Source organism: Myxocyprinus asiaticus, chromosome 30 (genome assembly GCF_019703515.2).
Source record: "Myxocyprinus asiaticus isolate MX2 ecotype Aquarium Trade chromosome 30, UBuf_Myxa_2, whole genome shotgun sequence".
In the NCBI taxonomy this organism is placed as follows: Eukaryota; Metazoa; Chordata; class Actinopteri; order Cypriniformes; family Catostomidae; genus Myxocyprinus; species Myxocyprinus asiaticus.
This window is the reverse complement of record NC_059373.1, coordinates 28,941,624-28,965,817: the sequence shown is the minus strand read 5'-3', so window position 1 is coordinate 28,965,817 and position 24,194 is coordinate 28,941,624. Positions and strand designations below refer to the sequence as shown.

Here is a 24,194-nt window from a genome sequence, read left to right as displayed (position 1 = left end):
TCGAGGACCGGAACTAACTGTTGTGTGTGTGTGTGTGTGTGTGTGTGTGTGTGTGTGTGTGTATATATATATATATATATATATATATATATATATATATATATATATATATATATACAGTTGAAGTCAGAAGTTTACATACACTTACACTGAAGTCATTAAAACTCATTTTATAACCACTCCACAGATTTAATATTAGCAAACTATAGTTCCCTATCTGTCACTCACTCGACGTTGTGTCGATGTAGTGACACTAGGGGTCACTCTTGGGAGCCCCAAACTCCTCTGATTTTGAAAAAAGCGGTTGTGTTCAGCGAGCTGAATTACTCTGCCGATCCATTCACCTCGAAAAGCTGTTGGATTTATGGCGCATTACAGCAGCTTCTCCCCCTCTTGCACTGGTGAAGTACAGAGAACGCCCCTGGGCACTTCAGCAGCTAAAAGAGAATATTCTTCCAACTGAAAGAGTATATTTTCCCTTCTAAAAGAGTGGCATTAACAGAGAGCGTCTTTTTAAAGATGCCTCTCCGTTTGTGTGTATTTCCTGGTTGCGGTCGTTACCTCTCCACTTCCTATGGCCACGATCGCGGTCTTACATGCTTGGGCGCTGCCCACGCAGAGACAGCATTCGTGGACAGGTAATGTTCTCACTGCGAGAGCATGACCACGGCAACGTTGTGGTCATGGTTTTTCCTTCATTAGAAGGAAAGACCACCCCAGTGGCCTTACTACCTACGGGTTTGAGGCCGTGTCGGTTAGCACTGGGGGCGATTTGGGGACCCCACTGGGAGCCACTCCGCCAGGTAACTCCCCACGGACCACCCATTCCACAATAAGCTCGTTTACCCCGCTGGGAAGAGACTGCCGGCTCGTCTCAGGGTGAGTTTGCGATCTCGTTTCGGCGCTCGCAAAGTGGATGGGCTCTCGATTGCAACATCGGAGAGCGGGCTGTCCAGTCTGACGCTGAGGACTCGACTGGGCTCCCACCTTCGGGTGCGGTCACCCAGTCGCAGCCTGATGCGCAGCTGGCAGCCATGCTTGCCCGGGCGGCTGTGTGTGTTGGGCTGGAGTGGAACCCTCCATCCCCCCGAACCCTCGCAGCCTGACGATTGGTTCCTGGGACCAGAACGCCGCTCACGGCCACGCCCCGCCCTGGTCCCTTTCTTCCCGGTGCATGAAGAGCCCACGAGGTCGTGGCGGGCACCTTTCACTGCCCGGACCCAGTCTCTGAGCTCCTCCGCTCTCACTACCCTCGATGGTGGGGCTGCCAGGGGGTACTCGGCGATTCCCCAGGTGGATAAGGCGGTTGCAGTGCACCTGTGCCCGCAAAACGCCGCCACCTGGCAGGGTTACGTTGTCTCTGGCGACTTAGGCCTGCGGTGCCGCTGGACAGGCCACCTCCACCCTGCATGCCATGGCTCTCCCTGCAAGTGTACCAAGCCAAGGTGCTAAGAGAACTGCACGAGGGTAGTTCTGACCCGGGAGACATAGGTCGCGGCGCGGACTCTTGGGCAGGCAATGTCCATGGCTCAACTTGGTCGAGATGTGGGAAGCTGACAAGGTACGGTTCCTTGACGCCCCCGTCTCCCAGGTCAGCCTGTTCGGCAACACCATCGAGGACTTCGCCCAGCAGTTCTCGCCAGTGAAACAACAGACGGAGGCTATTCAGCACATCCTGCATTGGAGCGGTTCAAGACCTTGCACCTCGTCTGCTTGTCGCCAAGGGTGTCTTCCTGCCGCAACAAAACCGGCTCTGCCGCAGCCCGCCCCCGCAGCCCAGCCCCGGGGTGGAGCTACCCACAGGAAGAAGATGCCACCTGTCTCACGGCCGGCCGCCAAGAACCCGAGGAAGGCTTCGAAGCGCCCCTGAGACGGGCGACCCAGGCACATGGAGAACTGCTGCTGGCCTAGAGATGGTAAGCAGACCACTCCATCCACCGGTGGCGGGCCGGGAGGAGAATCCTTTGCCTTTTCGTTGATTTGCCGCATGCCCGAAGGGCACCTACACGTTCAAGGAGTGGTTTCCTCATTCCCTGGGTCACATATCCAGTGCTCACGGCGGTCATTATCACGACCACCGGCCACCATTCCTTTATGGCAGGTATGGTGCTCCAGCGGCAGCCCCCCTGCCCCTGCGCGCCCAGCTGTGGCACAAACACGCCCACAGCAGGTTGGTTCCGACAGAATGAGGGGAAGATATTCCTCCTCCCCCCTCCCCGGCCGATCCTATGGAGAGTATCAGGAGCCAGGTAAGTGCTTCAATGTCCCTGGACTCAGCACGGCCACAGGGCTTGAGCCCTCTCGACATGGCGCCTCAAGCTCCGCCCTGCCGCGAGGCCCCACCCGCCAGTACGTCTGACGAGATTGTCCCCTTGGTCCCCCTCGTCCGGAGCTTGGACGCGTGGCTTGCACTTCCCAACCCGTCATGATGGCTGACCCGGACCGCCCGACTCGGCTACGCAATTCAGTTCGACCAGGCGCCCACCCAGGTTCAGCGGCGTCCGCTTCGCCTGGTGCACGGAAGGGTGCAATAGAGCCTGTCCCTCCGGCTGAGATGAAAAAGGGGTTTTACAGCCCCTACTTCGTACCAAAGAAAGGCGGTGGGTTGCGGCCAATCTTGGACCTGCGAGTACTTGACTCCCGTTCAAGATGCTGATGCAAAAACGAATTCTAGCGAGCATCCGGCATCAAGATTGGTTTGCAGCGGTAGACCTGAAGGACGTGTACTTCCACGTCTCGGTTTTACTTCGACACAGACCCTTCCTGCGGTTTACTTTCGAGGGCCGGGCGTACCAGTACAAGGTCCTCCCCTTCGGCCTGTCCTTGTCCCCTCGCGTCTTCATGAAGGTCACAGAGGCAGCCCATGCCCTGCTAAGGGAAGTGGTCGTCAACATCCTCAACTATCTCGACGACTGGGTAATCCTAGCTCACTCTCGGGATGTGTTGTGTGCACACAGGGACCTGGTGCTCACACACCTCAGCCTGCTGGGGCTTCGGATCAACTGGGAAAAGAGCAAGCTCTCCCCGGTTCAGAGCATCTCTTTTCTCGGCTTGGAGTTGGACTTAGTCTCGATGTCGGCGCGCCTCACAAACGAGCGTGCACAGTCGGTGCTGAACTGTCTGAAGGTGTTCAGACGGAGGACAGCGGTTCCACTGAAACTGTTTCAGAGGCTCCTGGGGTTGATGCATATGAGACCGATTCAGCACTGGCTTTAGACTCGAGTCCCGAGATGGGCATGGCGCCGCGGGACACATCGCGTGGTCATCACGCCGATCTGTCGCTGCCTCTTCAGCCCTCGGACCAACCTAGCATTTCTACGGGCAGGGGTTCCCCTAGAGTAGGTCTCCAGGCGTGTTGTGGTTACGATGGATGCCTCCAAGACGAGCTGGGGCACCATATGCATCGGGCACACAGCCGCCGGCTCTTGGACTGGCCCGCGGCTGCGTTGGCACATCAACTGCCTCGAGTTGTTGGCAGTACTGCTCGCCCTGCAGAGGCTCCGGCCATTGATCCAGGGCAAGCATGTGTTGGTCCGGACGGACAACATGGCGACGGTTGCGTACATCAACTGCCAAGGCGGCCTACACTCCCGTTGCATGTCACAACTCGCCCGCCGTCTCCTCCTCTGGAGTCAGCAGTGCCTCAAGTCGCTGCGAGCCACTCACATCCCGGGCGACCTCAACACCGCAGCGTATGCGCTGTCACGACAGGTTACGCTCAGGGGAGAGTGGAGACTCCACCCCCAGGTGGTCCAGCTGATTTGGATCGATTCGGTCGAGCAAGGGTAGAACTGTTTGCTTCCCTCCCACTGCCCTTTGGTATGCCCTGACCGAGCCACCCCTCGGTATAGACGCACTGGCACACAACTGGCCCCTGGGACTATGCAATTCCCCCAGTGAGCCTACTTGTACAGACCAGGGAGGTCAGGGAGGATGAGGAGCAGGTCGTCCTAGTAGCCCCCTCCCCCCCCCCCGTCGAATTCCCCTGAGGAAGGACCTTCTTTCTCAGGGATGGGGCACCATCTGGCACCCGTGACCAGGCCTCTGGAATCTCCACATCTGGCCCTTGGACGGGACGCGGAAGACCTAAGTGGCCTACCAACCGTGGTGGTAGACATGATCACTCAGGCTAGTGCTCCCTCTACGAGGTGCCTGTATGCCTTGAAGTGGTGTCTGTTCGCTAAGTGGTGTTCTTCCCGATGCGAAGACCCCCAGAGATGCACAGTCGTGTCGGTGCTTTCCTTCCTGCAGGAGAGGCTGGAGGGGTGGCTGTCCCCCTCCACCTTGAAGATGTATGTAGCCGCCATCAAGAGGGTAGGGGACCTTCAGGCGTTCTCTGTCAGCGAAATGCGCCTGAAGTTCGGTCCGGGCTACTCTCACGTGATCCTGAGACCCCGACCGGGCTATGTGCCCAAGGTTCCCACGACCCCGTTTAGGGATCAGGTGGTGAACCTGCAAGCGCTGCCCCGGGAGGAGGCAGACCCAGCCTTGGCGTTGCTGTGTCCGGTGCGTGCTTTACGCATCTATTTGGATCACACGCAGAGCTTTAGAAGTTCTGAGCAGCTCTTTGTCTGCTTTGGTGGACAGCGGAAAGGGAGCGCTGTTTCCAAACAGAGGATCGCCCATTGGGTCATTGATGCCATTGTGATGGCGGCCTTCTGGGCCCTGACCAATGGCGCCTCCTTGGCAGACATCTGCAGAGCAGCGGGCTGGGCAACACCCAACACCTTTGTGAGATTCTACAATCTCCGGGTTAAGCCAGTCTCATCACGTGTATTGTCAGGTACGAGCAGGTAAGTTCTGGGAAAGCTGGCTGGGTGTACTGCTTGCGCATAGCGCCTTTCCCCTCCCGAGGTAAAGACGTGCGCTTTTGACTCCCAGTCATGTTCACAAGTTGTGATCCCTGGATGACTTTCCTCCTTGGCCCTGTGGCAGAAGAGTTTGCAGAGAAGCTTGCTGCCGGCCCAGTACATGTGCTAACTAAGCCCTGTACTGGGGTAGGTGCTCCACATGCACTGGTTCGCCATAGGTGACTCCATGTGATATATCTTCCGCTAAATAATTTCCCTGTCGGTAAACTGCGTCTTCCTTGGGCAGAGGTTCCTCTCCCCCGGTCACCGTGTTTGTAGAGCTCCTCCCCCTTTGGGTAGGACCTACCATGGGACTTCTCCACATGACATACTTCCGACAAGACTCGGTAAGACCGTGTGACGTATTTCCACTCGAAATGAATTGTCTTGGCTCCACAGTACAAAACCTGAATGAGTGGTTGTGGTTGAGTGGTTGCGAGCCAGCTATATATATATATATATATATATGCTGTGTTTATGACATGATGCAAAGTGAGACCCCTATAAGCATCCATCTGATGCATGTGACATAGCCAGGTCTTTAGGAAAGCCCTTAAAAGTCTACCTCAGGTATGCTGACAAATGTAATTGCAATATGGATTGCCGTGAACCAGTGGCATAGATTTGGGGAGTTGCAGCTTGAGGCATTTACATGATTCCATTGATCATGGTATAAATAAAATGGGGGGGTTGTTGTACTTGTTTTGATTATTGGAGGCTCTAATATTAATATTGTTCAAGTTATAAGTTATAAAACATATATATTATTAGTTATCTGAAAAAAACTTTAGTGGATATTTTGTTGTGCTATATGGCAAAAATTTTAAATGATATTTCTTTTGACCATATTGAACATTAGAGAAAGTTTAGAGAAATATGTAGAATCAGTTAAGAAAAAAAATTATTCTACAGCTTACAATTCAACATCCCGTGGGGCGCATACAATTCAATTTAAATTTCCACTCATGAACTGAAAAGGGGCCATTTCTTAAAAGCCTGAGGTACTGTCGACATTTTGAACAGTGAAACAGTATGTTTACATCTGTGGGTAGTGGGAACTATAACAATTGTATATTTGGCAAAATGTAAAAGCAGATTCTGTTTCTTGCCTCTCCTGTCGGGTCTGTTCAGCTGTGGTCTCCATGGCACACTCCAGAGAGCTCTGCAGAGACTGCAGCTGACTGGTGGTCTCCTTCAGGAGGAAGCGTGTCACAAACTGTTCCAAATGTGTGGACTCTTGGTACTCCTGCAGACAAAGGGAGAGATTTCATTGTCACTGATGATGAGCTCACATTGCTACAGAACTGGGCTTTGATTCTACAGTGGTGGCCCTAAAAAGTTATTGGATCCTGAATTAATTACTACTGTATAAACCAAGCAAATACTTTAAATATAACTACCTGAACCAGAAACTTTCACTCAAAGAACTCAAAGAAAGAAAGTTACAAAGCTCTTTGCAGGTACTTGCAATTATAGCATGGAGTGCATTCAAACCATTTAATCATCACATCTTTCATTCAAAGTGATCTGTCAGATCAAAAATAACTACCAATTTTAACTGCCAATTTTGGTTGAGACTTGTTTCACTCTTGGAGTCCCAAAGGCAGAGATGCATGGGTATGTTATTTGTGGGACGTGTGGTTATTCAGCGTTAGGAATCAACAGCCGCCTGTATAATTATGTTGTAAACCAAAGGAGACGTTTTCTGTCATTAACAAAAGCCATTATTAAAGCTGAGAACATCCCTCAGCAAACAGGACAAATATTTCTTCAGAGCATCCAGTAACAAAGCAGGTGTTCCGCTTCTATAACATGTTCAAGATGTTGACAGTCACAAGAAATCCCTCTTCTGCATGCATCAATAAGATCAAAATACATTCACAGACACAGAACATATACACAGCAGAGGTGCAAACATGGTTAGGTGGCTTTTGGAGTAAGACAGACCTTTACAAGGAACCAAACCATGAGTCATAGCTACCAAAACCCCTATAACCTATATATATTTGTATTACTTTTCCCTATAAGGGATTACAACAGAATATCTTAATTCATTATTTAATACATACAGTACATGCATATACTGTATAAGGGAGAGCAGGGCTAGCTGTCACAAGGGAAAATTCCAATAACTATGATTTTGAGTGAAAAGGTCCAATTTAACAAATGCTTGTTTTTTCTAGCAGAGGTTTTGTATGTTGGTTTGAAATACCCAGTACAAAGCCTTTTTAATTTAGCAAAATTTGGTGAATTCTGTCCTCAAAACTACAAATCCAACATCTTGTTTCTGCTATAGCTCTTGGGTTAACAAGTGAACACAATAAAACCACACAGGGATACATTCAGGCAAGTGTCAACTATACTGTATAATTAAGGTCGATTTTAACCGACACGTTGAACTGTGTTCTCAGGACAAGGGGATACATAATACATTTAATTTTGGGACAATACAGTTGAAGTCAGAACACCATAGCCAAATACATTTAAACTCAGTGTAACAATTATCAGAAACAGAATGAGCTTTATTGCCAAGTATGCTTACACATACAAGGAATTTGTCTTGGTGACAGGAGCTTCCAGTACACAACAATACAAAAAACAGCAACAAGACTTTTAAAAAATAATTAAAATTGAATAAAAAATAGATAAATATTGAAAAGAAAAAAGTATATATAGAATACACAATAGACAAAATATATATATATATATATATATATATATATATATATATATATATATATATATATATATATATATATATACACACATACACACACACATACACACACATACATACATATACACATACATATACATATATATGAATATATATACATACATATACATACATACATACACACACATACACATACGTAGTGCAAATCTAAATACAAATCGGTTATGTTCAATGCAAGGGAATGTAATGGCAGAAGAGGTAGGATGTGTTGGATAATATAAAAAGACTAAACTGTGTATTGCACATTAATTATTGCTCAAAGGGGCAGTTTTAACTGTTCATGAGATGGATAGCCTGGGGGAAAAAACTGTTCCTGTGCCTGACGGTTCTGGTGCTCAGAGCTCTGAAGCGTCGGCCAGAAGGCAACAGCTCAAAAAGGTAGTGGGCAGGGTGAGTGGGTTCCAGAGTGATTTTTCCAGCCTTTTTCCTCACTCTGGAAGTGTACAGTTCTTGAAGGGGGTGCAGGGGGCAACCAATAATCCTCTCAGCAGTCCAAACTGTCCTTTGTAGTCTTCTGATGTCTGATTTCGTAGCTGAACCAAACCAGACAGTTATTGAAGTGCAGAGGACAGACTCAATAACCGCTGAGTAGAACTGTATCAGCAGCGCCTGTGGCAGGTTGAACTTCCTCAGCTGGCGAAGGAAGTACAACCTCTGCTGGGCCTTTTTCACAATGGAGTCAATGTGGGTCTCCCACTTCAGGTCCTGTGAGATGGTAGTGCCCAGGAACCTGAATGACTCCACTGCTGCCACAGTGCTGTTTAGAATGGTGAGGGGGGTCAGTGTTGGGGTGTTCCTCCTAAAGTCCACAATCAACTCCACCGTTTTGAGTGTGTTCAGCTCAAGGTTGTTTTGACTGCAACAGACAGCCAGCTGTTCAACCTCCCTTCTGTATGCAGACTCATCGTCATCTCGGATGAGGCAGATGACAGTGGTGTCGTCTGCAAACTTCAGGAGCTTGACAGAAGGGTCCTTGGCGATGCAGTCGTTGGTGTAGAGGGAGAAGAGTAGTGGGGAGAGCACACATCCCTGGGGGGCACCAGTGCTGATTGTATAGGTGCTGGAAGTGAATTTCCCCTGTCTCACAAGCTGCTGTCTGTCTGTCAGAAAGCTGGTAATCCACTGACAGATAGACGTGGGACCGGAGAGTTGGTGTAATTTAGTCTGGAGAATAGCTGGGATGATGGTGTTGAAAGCAGAACTGAAGTCTACAAAAAGGATCCTTGCATATGTCTCTGGTCTGTCCAGATGTTGCAGGATATGATGCAATCCCATGTTGACTGAATCATCCACAGACCTGTTTGCACGATAAGCAAATTGAAGGGGATCTAGAAAGGGTCCAGTGATGTCCTTCAGGTGGGCCAACACCAGTCTCTCAAATGACTTCATGACCACAGACGTCAGGGCGACAGGTCTGTAGTCATTAAGTCCTGTGATTTTTGGTTTCTTTGGGATGGGGATGATAGTGGAACGTTTGAAGCAGCATGGGACTTCACACTGCTCCAGTGTTCTATTGAAGATCTGTGTGAAGATGGGGGCCAGCTTGTTAGCACAGGATCTAAGACATGCAGGTGAAACGCTATCTGGGCCCTGTGCTTTCCTTATCATTTGTTTTCGAAGACGCGGCTCACATCATCTTCACAGATCTTAAGTGCAGGTTGAGTAGCAGGAGGGGGGAGGAGTGGGGTTGCAGGAGGTGTTGGTGTTTGTGTGAAGTGAAAGTCAGAGTGAGTGTGGGGTGTGAGATTGGGCCTTTCAAATCTACAGTAGAACACATTCAGGTCATTAGCCAGTTGTTGGTCCACCACAGGGTTGGGGGTAGGAGTCCTGTAATTCGTAAGTTGTTTCATGCCACTCCACACTGATGCAGGGTCGTTAGCTGAAAACTTGTTTTAGTATCTTCTTTTAGCCACTCTGATTCCCTTATTCAGTATGTTCCTGGCCTGATTGTACAAGACTTTATCCCCAACTCTGTAAGCATCCTCTTTGGCCTGACGAAGCTGCCTGAGTTCCACAGTAAACCATGGTTTGTTGTTGTTAAATGTTAAATAAGTCCTACTAGGAATGCACATATCCTCACAGAAACTGATATATGATGTAACAGTATCTGTGAGCTCGTCCAGGTCTGTGGCTGCAGCCTCAAAAACACTCCAATCCGTGCAGTCAAAGCAGGCTTGTAGTTCCAGCTCTGCTTCATTGGTCCATATCTTTACAGTCCTTACTACAGGCTTAGCAGATTCTAATTTCTGTCTGTAGGTTGGAAGAAGATGAACCAGACAGTGATCAGATAGTCCCAAAGCTGCTCTAAGGACAGAGTGATATGCATCCTTTATTGTTGTGTAGCAGTGATCCAGTATATTTCTGTCTCTGGTTGGGCATGTAATGTGCTGTTTGTATTTGGGCAATTCACGTGTGAGGTTTTCTTTGTTAAAATCCCCAAGAATAATAATAACTGAGTCAAGGTATTGTTGTTCTGTTTCTGTGATTTGATCAGCCAGCTGTTGCAGCGCGGCATTCAAACACGCATTTGGCGCGATATACACACGCACCAGAATAAACGAGGAAAACTCCCGCGGCGAGTAGAAAGGCTTACAGTTAATAAAGAGCGCTTCCAAATTAGGACAGCACATCTTCTTTAACGTAGTTACATCTGTACACCAACTTTCATTGATGTAGAAGCATGTTCCACCACCTCTCGTTCGATCCGCTTTGAACAGCTGAAAGCCCGGCAGATGTAACGCGCTGTCCAGAATGGCTTAACTCAGCCAGGTTTCTGTGAAGCACAAGGCAGCAGAGGTGGAAAAGTCCTTGTTAGTGCAGGTGAGGAGATGTAGTTTGTCTGTTTTTTTAGGGAGAGAGCGGAGATTCGCTAGATGAATGCTCGGCAGCATGGTTTGAAAGCCCCGCCAATGGAATTTGACCAGCGCGCCTGCTTGTCTCCCTCGCCTGCATCTCATAGCACGTTTAAACAACACAGCCGTGCCTCCAACTAAAATATCAAATAAAACGTCAGAATATTCAAAATCCAGGAAAAGATTGACTGGTATATGCTGTTGAATGTTCTGCAGTTCGTCTCTGGTAAAACTGACTGGAAAAAGATTACTAAACACAGGACAAACAAACAAAAACAACAAAACAATAGAAGTGCTCCACACCGAGGCGGCCATCCACAGCGCCATCATGATGTGTGTCATGGAAGGAGGAAGCTGGGGCCAGCATTTATTTAAATGTAGACATTTATTGTTGCACTTTTCAGTCGCACACAATAAGACCGCTTTTCGGTAGTACACAAAAGGTTTGCTTTTCAGCAACACCACACTGATACGCAGATACACACAGACAGCTTCATGCATCTCTCTCATCTGCCACTGTCTCCTCTCCTCAAATACTCCAGCCACCCCTCACTGGAACGCGAGACCGGTGTGGTGCACAGGTGGAACTCATTCATCACTTATCTTCCCGGCCTCGCTCTGCCCAGACGACGCTTGGCCCTGCCCTGTCTTAGTTCAGTTAGGATCACTACTTTAGTTTAAGAATGTGAAATGTCAGAATAATAGTAGAGAGAATGATTTATTTCAGCTTTTGTTTCTTTCATCACATTCCCAGTGGGTCAGAAGTTTACATACACTTTGTTAGTATTTGGTAGCATTGCCTTTAAATTGTTTAACTTGGGTCAAACTTTTTGGGTAGCCTTTCACAAGCTTCTCACAATAAGTTGCTGGAATTTTGGCCCATTCCTCCAGACAGAACTGGTGTAACTGAGTCAGGTTTGTAGGCCTCCTTGCTTGCACATGCTTTTTCAGTTCTGCCCACAAATTTTAAATCAGATTGAGGTCAGGGCTTTGTGATGGGCACTCCAACACCTTGACTTTGTTGTCCTTAAGTCATTTTGCCACAACTTTAGAGGTATGCTTGGGGTCATTGTCCATTTGGCAAACCCATTTGCGACCAAGCTTTAACTTCCTGGCTGATGTCTTGAGATGTTGCTTCAATATATCCACATAAGTTTCCTTCCTCATGATGCCATCTATTTTGTGAAGTGCACCAGTCCCTCCTGCAGCAAAGCACCCCCACAACATGATGCTGCCACCTCCATGCTTTACATTTGGGATGGTATTCTTCGGCTTGCAAGCCTCACTCTTTTTCCTCCAAACATAACGATGGTCATTATTGCCAAACAGTTACATTTTGTTTTATGAGACCAGAGAACATTTCTCCTAAAAGTAAGACCTTTGTCCCCATGTGCATTTGCAAGCTGTAGTCTGGCTTTTTTATGGTGGTTTTGAAGCAGTGGATTCTTCCTTGTTGAGAAGCCTTTCAGGTTATGTCAATATAGGACTCGTTTCACTGTGGATATAGATACTTTACATGTTTCATCCAGCATCTTCACAAGGTCCTTTGCTGTTGTTCTGGGATTGATTTGCACTTTTCGCACCAAACTATGTTCATCTCTAGGAGACAGAATGTGTCTCCTTCCTGAGCGGTATGATGGCTGCATGGTCCTATGGTGATTATTCTTGCATACTATTGTTTGTACAGATGAACGTGGTACCTTCAGGCATTTGGAAATTACTCCCAAGGATTAACCAGATTTGTGGAGGTCCACAATTTTTTTCCTGAGGTCTTGGCTGATTTATTTTGATTTTCCCATGATGTCAAGCAAAGAGGCACTGAGTTTGAAGGTACACCTTAAAATACATCCACAGGTACACCTCCAATTCAGTACACCTCTTATCAGAAGCTAACTGGCTAATTGTCTATAGGCTTGACATCATTTTCTGGAACTTTCCAAGCTTCTTAAAGGTACAGTTATCTTTGTGTATGTAAACTTCTAACCCAGTGGAATTGTGATATAGTCAACTAAAAGTGAAACAATCTGTCTGTAAACAATTTTTGGAAAAATTGCTTGTGTCATGCACAAAATGATGTCCTAAACGACTTGCCAAAACCATAGTTTGCTAATATTAAATCTGTGGAGTGGTTAAAAAATGAGTTTTAATGACTTCAACCTAAGTGTATGTAAACTTCTGACTTCAACTGTATATATGTCATGGTTAGAAAACTCAGAGGCAGAGGGTTGGACTCAATCATGGGTTTTATTGATGAAGGGAGTGGGTGAGAGATGAAACAAACAGTTGAGGTAATCCAAACACTGGTATGGCACAAACAGCAGGTGAGTAAACTTCAAACAGGGTATTGTGACAATGAACAGATGATCAGAACACTCACAACAGTCTTTTGGCTGATGTTGCAACACAGAGGAACAGAATACATCGCTGGAGGAATACACAGAGGATGAAACATGCAGTAAACGCAGGAACAGGAAACAAACAACAAGGTAAGTATTTCAACAGGTAAGTATAGAAGGGCTAGGGAGTCTGTAGTCTTTGTGAGAACATTGTCTGTTCTCGTCAGTGACTGAGAGTGTGAGTGGGGTATATAAGCAGTCCATGATTGGCATTCTGATGACGTGCAGGTGCAGGTAATTAAAACTCAGGGGAGAGTGAGTGCAGTGAGGGAGAGAGCCTGGTGGATCCGTGATAGTACCCCCCTTCAGGGACCGCTCCTGAGGGCCGGAGCCTCCGACGTCGGGGCCGACCTTGTCCACGCGGAGCTGGGCAAGTGGGATTCTCCGTGTGAAAGGTGGTAAGCAAGGTCGCATCCAGGATGTCATCTCGTTTAATCCAGGACCTCTCCTCAGGACCATACCCTTCCCAGTCCACAAGGTACTCGAGATGTCCTCTCTGATGTTGGGAGTCTAGGATGGCTCAAACCTCATAAACCAAACCATCCTCCAGGAGAAGAGACTGATGGGGTTCCTCAGTCGCACCGGGCTCTGGGGAAGGAGACAGAGAAGGATAATGAGGTTTGAGGATGGAGACGTGTAAGGTGAGGGGGCAGTTGTAATCGGTATGTGACTGCATTTACTTGGTGGAGTATATTGAAAGGAACAATGTATCTAGGACTTAGCTTTCGACAAGGCAGCCGGAGCCTGATGTCCCGGGTGGAGAGCCAGACCTTCTGCCCAGGATGGTAGGTAGGCGTCTCAGATCTCCTTGTGTTGGTCTGGCTCTTCTGGCACCGGACTGCCCGTTGGAGATGAACATGAACCAGTGGCTCACAGCTGGAACATCACAAGGGTCTCCTTACCATGGAAACAGGGGAGGTTGGAAGCCGAGTACGCACTGGAACGGGGTGAGTCTGGTGGCTGGTTGACGAAGGGAGTTCTGGGTGTACTCAGCTCAGGGTAGGAACCGGTTCCAGCTGTCCTGGTGGTTGTGGCAGTAGGTCCACAGGAAGCGGCCAATCTCTTGGATCTTCCGCTCTGTCTGCCCGTTAGACTGCGGATGATATCCAGAGGTTAAAGTTACTGACACACCCAGGAGGGAGAAGGACATCCATACCCATGAGATGAATTGGGGACCGCAGTCAGACATGATGTCTTCTGGGAGGCTGTAGTTCCAGAAGACATGATAGAATAAAGCTTCCGCAGTTCCCTATCTGTCACTCACTCGACGATGTAGTGATACTAGGGGTCACTCTTGGGAGCCCGAAACACCTCTGGTCTTTGATAAAAGGCCAGTGAAAATTGGCGAGTGGCATTTACGTACCACTCCCCCGGACATACGGGTATAAAAGGAGCTGGTATGCAACCACTCATTCAGATTTCCTCTTCGGAGCCTAATGGTCGATGTTCACTGAGCTGAATTCCCACAACTGTTCATTCACCTCTGCTGGATCTGACGGCACATTTCAGCGGCTTCTCCCTCCTCTGCACTGGTGCACTGCAGAGAACGCCCCTGGGTGCTTCGGCAGAAATAAAAGAGTATATTTCTCTAAAAGAGCGGCACACACGGAACGTCTTTATAAAGACGTGTCTTTTTATGTTCTTTGTGTTATTCCTGGTTGCGGTCGTTATCTCTCACCTTCTGATGGTCATGATCACTGTCTTTCGTGTCTGGGCGCGACCCACGCAGAGACAGCGTTCGTGGATGGATAATGTACTCATTTGGGGACCCCAATGGGACCACCTCTGCCGGGTATCCCCCCACAGATCTCCCATTCCCCAGCATGCTTGTCTGCCCCAATCGGGCTTCCGGATGAGTCCGCCGGCTCGTCTCAAGGCGAGTTCAACCTCTTGTTCGGAGCCCACGAAGGTGATGAGCTCTCGAGCGCAGCATCGGAGAGCGGGCTCGTCCAGTCGGACGCGGAAGCCTCAGCTGGGCTCCCCCTCTCTGGTACGGTCGCCCAGTCACAGAAATGACAGACATGCTTTCCCGGGCAGCCGCGAGAGTCGGGCTAGAGTGGAACCCTCCACTCTCCCCTGAACTCTCGCATCAAGATTGGTTCACGGCGGTAGACTTGAAGGACGCGTACTTCCACGTCTTGATTCTACCTCGACACAGACCCTTCCTGCAGTTTGCATTTGAGTGTCGGGCGTATCAGTGCAAGGTCCTCCCTTTCGGCCTGTACTTGTCCCCTCGCGTCTTCATGAAGGTCACAGAGGCAGCCCTTGCCCCACTAAGGGAAGTGGGCATTCGCATCCTCAACTATCTCAACGATTGGCTAATCCTAGCTCACTCTCGGGATGTGTTGTGTGGACACAGGGACCTGGTGCTCTCGCACCTCAGCCGACTAGGGTTTCGGGTCAACTGGGAAAAGAGCAAGCTCCTCCCGGTTCAGAGCATCTCTTTTCTCGGCTTGGAGTTGGACTCAGTCTCGTTGACGGCACGCCTCACGAACGAGCGCGCACAGTTGGTGCTGACCTGTTTGAAGGCATTCAGACAGAAGACAGCAGTTCCACTGAAACTGTTTCAGAGGCTCCCGGGGCATATGGCATCCTCAGCGGTGACCACTCCGCTCGGGTTGATGCATACGAGATCGCTTCAGCACTGGCTCCAGACTCGAGTCCCGAGATGGGCATGGTGCCGCGGGACACATCACGAGGCCATCACGCCGTCTGTCACCGCCTCTTCAGCCCTTGGACCGACCTCACATTTCTACAGGCAGGCGTTCCCCTAGAGCAGGTCTCCAGGTGCGTCGTGGTTACGACAGACGCCTCCAAAATGAGCTGGGGCACTGTATGCAACGGGCACGCAGCCGCCGGCTCCTGGACGGGCCCACGGCTACGTTGGCACATCAGCTGCCTCGAGTTGCTGGCAATTCTGTTCGCCCTGTGGAGGTTTCGGCCGTTGATCCAGGGCAAGCATGTGTTAGTTCGGACAGACAACATGGCAACGGTAGCATAAAGCAACCATCAAGGCGGTCTACACTCCCGTTGTATGTCACAACTCGCCCGCCGTCTCCTCCTCTGGAGTCAGCAGCACCTCAAGTCACTGCGAGCCACTCACATCCCGGGCGACCTCAACACTGCAGTGGACTCGCTGTCATGGCAGGTTACCCTCAGGAGAGAGTGGAGACTCCACCCTCAGGTGGTCCAGCTGATTTGGAGTCAATTTGGGCAGGCACAGGTAGACCTGTTCGCCTCCCAAGAATCCTCCCACTGCCCGCTCTGGTACGCCCTGACCGAGGCACCTCTCGGTATAGACACGCTGGCACACAGCTGGCCCCCTGGACTTTGCAAATATGCATTTCCGCCAGTGAGCCTACTTGCACAGACCCTGTGCAGGGTTAGGGAGGACGAGGAGCAGGTTGTCCTGGTAGCACCCTACTGGCCCACCCAGACATGGTTCTCGGACCTCACGCTCCTCGCGACAGCCCCCCCCCTGGCGAATTCCCCTGAGGAAGGACCTTCTTTCTCAGGGACAGGGCACCATCTGGCACCCGTGACCAGACCTCTGGAATCTCCATGTCTGGCCCCTGGACGGGACGTGGAAGACTTAAGCGGCCTACCACCCACAGTGGTAGACACGATCACTCAGGCTAGGGCCCCATCTACGAGGCGCCTGTATGCCTTGAAGTTGCATCTGTGTGCTAAGTGGTGTTCTTCCCGACGCGAAGACCCCCAGAGATGAGCAGTCGGATCGGTGCTTTCCTTCCTGCAGGAGAGGTTGGAAGGGCGGCTGTCCCCCTCCACCGCTATAGTGGCACACCACGACACAGTGGATGGTAAGTCCTTAGGGAAGCACGACCTGATCATCAGGTTCCTGAGAGGCGCCAGGAGGTTGAATCCCTTCAGACCACGCCTCGTTCCCTCATGGGACCTCTCTGTAGTTCTTCAGGGTCTACGGAGAGCCCCCTTTGAGCCCTTGCAGTCAGCTGAGCTTAAGGCACTCTCTTTGAAGACTGCCCTCCTGACTGCGCTCACTTCCATCAAGAGGGTAGGAGACCTGCAAGCATTCTCTGTCAGCGAAATGTGCCTGGAGTTCGGTCCGGGCTACTCTCACGTGATCCTGAGACCCCGACCGGGCTATGTGCCCAAGGTTGAGCAACACCCAACACCTTTGCGAGGTTCTACAATCTCCGGGTGTAACCGGTTTCGTCCCGTGTAGTGGCAGGCACAAGGAGGTAAGTCTGGGACAGCTGGCCGGGTGAATCGCTTGTGCATAGTGCCTTTCTCCTCCCCTGAGCTGAAGACGTGCACTGTTGACTCCCAGTAGTGTTCACAAACTGTGTTCCCTGGATGATTTCCTCCGAGCCCTGTGGCAGACGAGTTCGCAGAGAAACTCGCTGCTGGCTCAGTACATGTTCTAACTAAGCCCTGTACTGGGGTAGGTGCTCCGCATGTGTTGGTTCCCCATAGGTAACCCCATGTGATGTATATCTTCAGTTAATTTGTTTCCCTGTTGGTAAACTGCGTCTTCCTTGGGCAGAGGCCCCTCTGCCCCAGTCACCATGTTTGTAGAAATTCCTCCCCCATAGGGTAGGACCTACCATGGGACTTCTCCACATGACATACTTCCGACAAAGCTCGGCAAGATCATGTGACGTATTTCCACTCAAAATTCCCCCTCCCCCCTTTCTCTGGGCAGGGTGTGGTCTCCGCGGTGTCTTCCCCTTGGGAGGGACACACCCCCCCCGACGTAGACCTGGTGGCCCCAGTCGGTTAATTCCTTTTTTTGGGGGAGAGGAAAAAAAGAGCATAAGAGGCCATGACTGGGCTAGCCTGTCTCTATCTTTTGGGCAGTCGACTTGTCCCCAAAGGGTCATTCAACACTCATAACAGTGTTGGGGGAGGTTACGTGTCGGCCTGGTGTGCTGGCTATGAGGCACACAGTGGTCTGCCCATCACACACCGCCAGTTCACGTAACACAGTTCAGCCAGTTGTGGCGTTTCGTATAGGGACCCCTAGTGTCACTACATCGACACAACGTCGAGTGAGTGACAGATAGGGAATGTCCTAGTTACTTGCGTAACCTCATTCCCTGATGGAGGGAATGAGACATTGTGTCCCTCCTGCCACAATGCTGAACTACCCGCTGAAATGGCCAGGACCTTGTCTCAGCTCCTCAGCACAAAACCTGAATGAGTGGTTGCATACCAGCTCCTTTTATACCCGTAACTCTGGGGGAGTGGTATGCAAATACCACTCGCTAATTTTCATTGGCCTTTTATCAAAGACCAGAGGTGTTTCGGGCTCCCAAGTGTGACCCCTAGTGTCACTACATCGACACAACGTCTCGTTCCCTCCATCAGGAAATGGAGGTTACGCGAGTAACCAGGACATTTTCAGCGCCTTGTGGAGGCCCTTCATGGGAACTAGACGACATGCCTTGTAGAATCTATCAACAACGACTAGGACACAGGTGAAAGAATCTGATGCTGGTAAGTCATTTATAAAATCCACCCCCAGGTGTGACCAGGGGCACTGAGGAACGGGCAGAGGAAGGAGCTTACCGGATGGAAGATGGTGTGGAGATTTCAAGATGGCACATTCTGGGCAGCCTTGGATGTATCGCTGTACTTCCTGGGACATACGGGGCCACCAGTACTGATTTTGGAGAAGCGAGAGGGTTTGATGGTAGCCAGGATGACCAGAGCCCAGAGAGGAGTGGATGGAAGTGATGAGGGAGGTCCGAAGGCATGAGGGGATGTATTTGCGTCCCTCGAGGCATCCCGGCGGAGCTGGTTCTTCTTGGGTGGCCTCTTCAATTTGGTTGTCCAGGGCCCACTGTATAGGACTGATGATTAATCTGGGAGGTAGAACGGACTCAGGTGTTCCTGTGGGAGGTTCCACAGCATATAGTCGGGATAAAGCATCACCTTGGTGTTTTTGGACCCTGGACGATAAGAGACAGAGAAGTTAAACCGTGTGAAGAACAGGGCCCACCGAGCCTGGCAGGGATTCAATCGTTTCGCTTCTCTCAGGTACTCAAGGTTGCGATGATCCATGATGACTAGAAAAGGATGGCGAGATCCCTTCGGGCAGTGGCGCCACTCCTCTAGCGCCAGCTTGATGGCGAGCAGCTCCCTGTTGCCAATGTCGTAGTTCTGCTCTGCCGGGGTTAGCTTTCACGAGAAGAAGGCACATGGGTGAAGTTTGGGAGGATTCCCCTGCCGCTGGGATAGTACAGCTCCAACGCCTGAGGTGGAGGCGTCAATTTCCACGATGATTGGTCTCTCCGGGTCGGGATGAACTAAGATGGGAGCTGTCGTGAAAGCTTCCTTAAGGTGTTGAATAGCCTCCAAGGTGGGTTGGTTCCAGGACAGGGACTTGGGCTTGGATTTGAGAAGAGCTGTTAAGGGTGCAGACATGAAACTGTAATTACGTATGAAGCGTCAGTAAAAGTTTGCAAAACCTAGGAATCTCTGTAGCTCCTTTATTGTGGTGGGTTTGGGCCAGGAGTGAACCACACAAACCTTCCCCTGGACCATTTCCACTCCTCTGGGACTAATGATGTATCCGAGGAACTGAATTGATGGTCGATGAAATTCGCACTATACCGTGGTACCAGTACCGGAATTTCACGGTGACTGTGTAGAGGGCACGGTAGTCGATGCATGGCCGTAAGCCTCCGTCCTTTTTGGCCATGAAGAAGAAGCTGGAAGTGGCAGAGGAAGTGGAAGGGCAGATGTAACCTTGTTTAAGCACCTCATCGACATACTCCACCATGGCCTTCTGTTCCGGAAGTGAGAGTGGATAGATCCATCCCCTGGGCAATGGTGCTCCTGGCATCAGGTCAATGTCACAGTTCCATGGTCGATGAGGTGGAAAGGCTGCTCATTGTGGACTGAAGACATCTTGTTATACACGATATTCCTGGGGCACGTCTATATGAAGCTCACTCGCAGGACTCTCTATAGAGATGGCACACACAGGCACGGGAGTGTGGAGACCAATAGGACGGGGAAGTCATAAGCATCTGTGGAAACACTCTCCACCCCATGCCAATACCTCTTCGGTAGTCCAAGAGAGCTGCGGGGAGTATTGTTGTAACCATGGACGCCCCAGGATGATATCGGTGGTGGAGCCCTCCAGAATCAGAAAGGAGATATCCTCAAAATGGGTACAACCCACTCGAAGCATCACAGGTGTGGTTCGATGAGTGATGAGTCCCTTTCCCAGAGGTTTTCCGATTATTGAATGGACTAGGATCGGGGAGGAGCATTTTATTGATTGAGTTGTTCGGAGATGAAGCTGTCTGCCGCCCTGGAGTCAATGAGGGCCTTGACAGAGAAAGACATGTGGGCAAATCACTGAGATCATAGTAGACAATGGAGCATGTATCATAGGTTTGGTAATAGTCTGACTCACCGTAAGTCGTAAGGTGCGAACAGGACATTCAGCGATCACATGCCCGATGGCTCCACAATACAAACACAGCCGCTGACATAATCTATGCTCGAGTGTGGACAGTCTGAAGGAATCGAGTTGCATGGGTTCCTCAACTGATTCTGGAGGACGTTGGTAACGGTGTGCAGGCGGGGATCGCAGAGCAGTTTGTTCGCTGATTCAGGTCTTCATCCGCTGGGAGACACGTATGGAGAATTGAATAAAGCTTTCGAGGCTGATGGAATCGTCATGTGCCGCAAACTGCTGCCGCAAGGATGGTTCCAGTCCCTGTCTGTAGGTTGTCAGAAGGGCCGGTTCGTTCCAGCCACTCGCGGCCGCTAGTGTACGGTTGTGCAGGGTGTAATCAGTTATTAATCTCTTTCCTTGTTTAAGGCGATACAGTTGTTCTCTCACCGATTAATCACCCACGGGTAATCCAAAGACTTCCTTGAAGTGCTTGAAGAAGGCATCCAATGACTGAGTGACTGGACCATCCTGATGCCACAAGGTGTTTGCCCACTGCAGCGCACATCCAGAGAGATATGACGTTAGCGATCTTGGCTCTATCCATCGCAAACCTTTGAGACTGCATTGTGAGCATCAGCGAACACTGCAAGAGGAATCCACTGCAATCCTCTGCCGCACCTGAGTAAGGAGATGGGTTAATCATGGGACTGACCTGGTGAGAAACCGATGATGATGGTGCGGATATTGAAGGAGAAGAGGAACTAGCGTTCGAGGCTCCCGGTGGTGTGATGACTCGACAAAGCTCGTTGACCAGCTCCTCTAAGATGGTGCTCGTTGGTGGTGGTGACTGGTGGGGAGCCCCCGCTGAATCCATATTGGTGGTCTGTTCTTCTGTCACGGTGAGAAAACTCAGAGGCAGAGGGTTGGACTCAATTGCGTGTTTTATTTATGAAGGGAATGGGTGAGAGGTGAAACAAACAGGTGAGGTAATCCAAACACTGGTATGGCAAGAACAACAGGTGAGTAAACTTCAAACAGGGTATTGTGGCAATGAACAGATGATCAGAACACTCACAATAGTCCGTAGTCTTTGTGAGAACACAGACGAGAACAGACAGTGACTGAGAGTGTGAGTGGGGTATATAAGCAGTCCATGATTGGTGCTCTGATGACGTGCATGTGCAGGTAATTAAAACTCAGGGGAGAGTGAGTGCAGTGCCGGGCAGTGAGGGAGAGGGAGAGGGAGAGCCCGGTGGATCCGTGACAATATACAATGTATTTATTATATTAATTGTTGGCAAAAACAATGAATTGATATTTTTGTATTTTACCATTTACATTTTTGCTGTTTCAAGAATTGTTTTGTGTTTCATAATTGTTTTGCTGTTTAAATTTAAATTAAAAGCTTAAAAAGTATGTTTAATGGCAGGTTCCATTGTGACTACTGCTCTTGGGGCATGTTGTCACAAAAAGTCAACGTGTGTTCAATGAACTGTATCTTTTTTTCCCTGGACAATTGTGGTGGAAATGTTCAATTGCTTTTTTTTATTTATTTATTTATTTTTTTGCCAAGACTTTAAGATATTGTATGTGTTTATAAAGAAACTGACTTTCAAAAATAAACCTACCCTGTGAAATATTAATTGGAGTAAAAAGTGTGACAACATACATAAAATATTTAAAATAGATATTTAAATTTATAAACAAGACATATATATGCATACATAAAGAGATATATAACCTGGAGATTTGTAATTTTTCAGCTGTTGTGCTCGTGGCATGTTCATCTGTTTGCACAACCACAAGCCAGTTACGTAACAACACATTGAAAAAATCAATGCAAACTGTCTGGAGCATGCAAAAAATACGAGCACTGTACCTCAGTGTTTTGCTGACACAGGCATTGGACTAACCACAATTCACAACTATGTTAATAAAATTAATCATATTGCTTGCTGCAATTATTCATGCACCTTTTGTTTTTCTGTATGTGGACTAAGAAAAATATGATGGATTTTTAATATGAAAGATATATTTCACAATTAATATCCTAATTTAAGACAAAACATACATACAAAACCACTGCAAGAGAAAACACACATTGGTTTACTAGTTCACTTGGACATACAATTTGGAGTTTTTCAGTTGAAAATAGATACATCAACACACCTGTTCGATTGTTTCCAGCCACAAGGTATAATAAAAGTTTAAAGCTCATGAATGATGAGTGATGCTTGTAAACTGACTAAATGAGGCACTGACATGACGTGAGCAAATGTTGAAAGATGTGTCACCCTCTTTAAAAAATGTCTGAAAAGGAATGATGTTTCTTCTCCTATTTGTAAAACTAAAGCAATTGCTATTTTTAATACTTGGATTGGTAATCTGTCATGACTCCACCTGCAAACTAAAGGCAAGAGAAACTGGCTGGATGATACCAGTCCAGCGCCCACGTATGAGATGTTCAGGATGTGTGTTTGCTGTTTGTAGAGGTGCCTGAGGGCAGAGACCACACACATCACAGCAACTGGTTTGCCCACCCACTCATAGTGCTATGCAAAACACACAACACTAATGGAGTCCATGCAACAGAAATTTACACATCACCAATAGCATAAAGATTGAAATCAAAGATAAATGACACCTGGTGATGTATTTTATGCATACCTTTTAAACATGTATTTTTCTCCATAGTCACAATCAGCATTAGATATGAATTATTTGATGGTCAGTGAAAAATGCAGCCTGGTGTCATGAAATTTACATGAGCATTGCAATGTTTTTGCAAAACTAAAATTATGTGCTTCATTACACGTTTGGATGCAGTTTTTAAGTGAAATGTCCAGTGGGGGGTGCTAAAACCAAGCGAAATGACGATGTGATCAGACAAGGTTTTTAAGGTGAATTTTAGATGGAGGTTTTAATAAGTAAAATGTACCACCCTAACCTAAAACTTTACCCTAAACTAACCAATAGTGTCCGAAAAGATAAATGAGAGTTTAACAAAACAGACGTCCTTACACTTAACCAAAACCTAACCCTTCCCGATAGTGTTTTAAAATACACATTCGGGAAAAAAACACATAAAAAAACACATTAACTGAAGCAACCACATCATTTTACATCGTTTCTATGTATGCCACTTCCACTTTAGTGCATCTTAGGCTGGACTCAAACTGCAGCCGTCAAGCCTAAAGTCCAATGCGTGTTGGTGAGCTACCAAGCAAGCTATAGACATAGGAATAAATCAATGACTGTCTCTAACAGCTGTTTGTCATTGCAGTGAGACTGGAGACGGAGTTAAAAGCGAGCCAGATGCCAGTAGAGGAGAGAGAGAGCCCCCCCCCCCCCCACACACACAATATAGTGACTACTTGATCACATAGATTTAGTGCTGGAAGCTGGTGAGTCATGGCCCAAAATTTGGTTGCAAAACCAACGCTAATTGCAAATAACCATATAATCATGCATAGTCAGGACAGCAAAATAAATATGCTTATCATCTTAAAAGGCAGAAGAAAACACTTTTTTTGTGATGCCAATGTAGATCAAACTGTAGATCAAACTCTACAGCATCACTTGGTAGAAGCAAGACAATTTCCAGATGCTAACATGGACAGGTTATCTGACATGAACATGAAGAGAATGAAAAACAAAAAACAAAAAAAAAACAGGCTACATTAAATATGGGTTGAAACAAGCAAAACATGGTTTGAGTTGTATTAATAAAATATTATATTAATAAGTTATATTAATAAAATACCATTAATATATTAATAAATATATAAATAATTGACCATGATTTAAGGACATTTTTGAAAGTATTTTGGTTCTGTGTTGGGTCTCTACTTGACGTAAAATCTGGGTCCTGAAGCAAAACTAGCTGAGAACCACTGCTTGAAATAATGAATAAAGTATATGCATGAAAAAGTACATGGATATATCAATATTTTATTTAAAGCTTTA

The 24,194-nt window shown here is 48.3% G+C and overlaps 1 protein-coding gene and 1 long non-coding RNA gene across 2 annotated transcripts in view; one reads left to right on the top strand and one right to left on the bottom strand.

The window, feature by feature from the left end:
* The window catches only part of LOC127421161 (uncharacterized), a 74,444-nt gene that overhangs the window by 16,674 nt on the left and 33,576 nt on the right, over nt 1–24,194 (top strand). The window lies entirely within an intron of this gene.
* Nucleotides 1–24,194, bottom strand: part of necab1 (N-terminal EF-hand calcium binding protein 1) — an 87,704-nt gene that overhangs the window by 32,362 nt on the left and 31,148 nt on the right. The window contains exon 6 of the mRNA XM_051663929.1: nt 5,960–6,096. Coding sequence (XP_051519889.1) covers nt 5,960–6,096 — 137 coding nt within the window. The remainder of the gene's footprint in view (nt 1–5,959; nt 6,097–24,194) is intronic.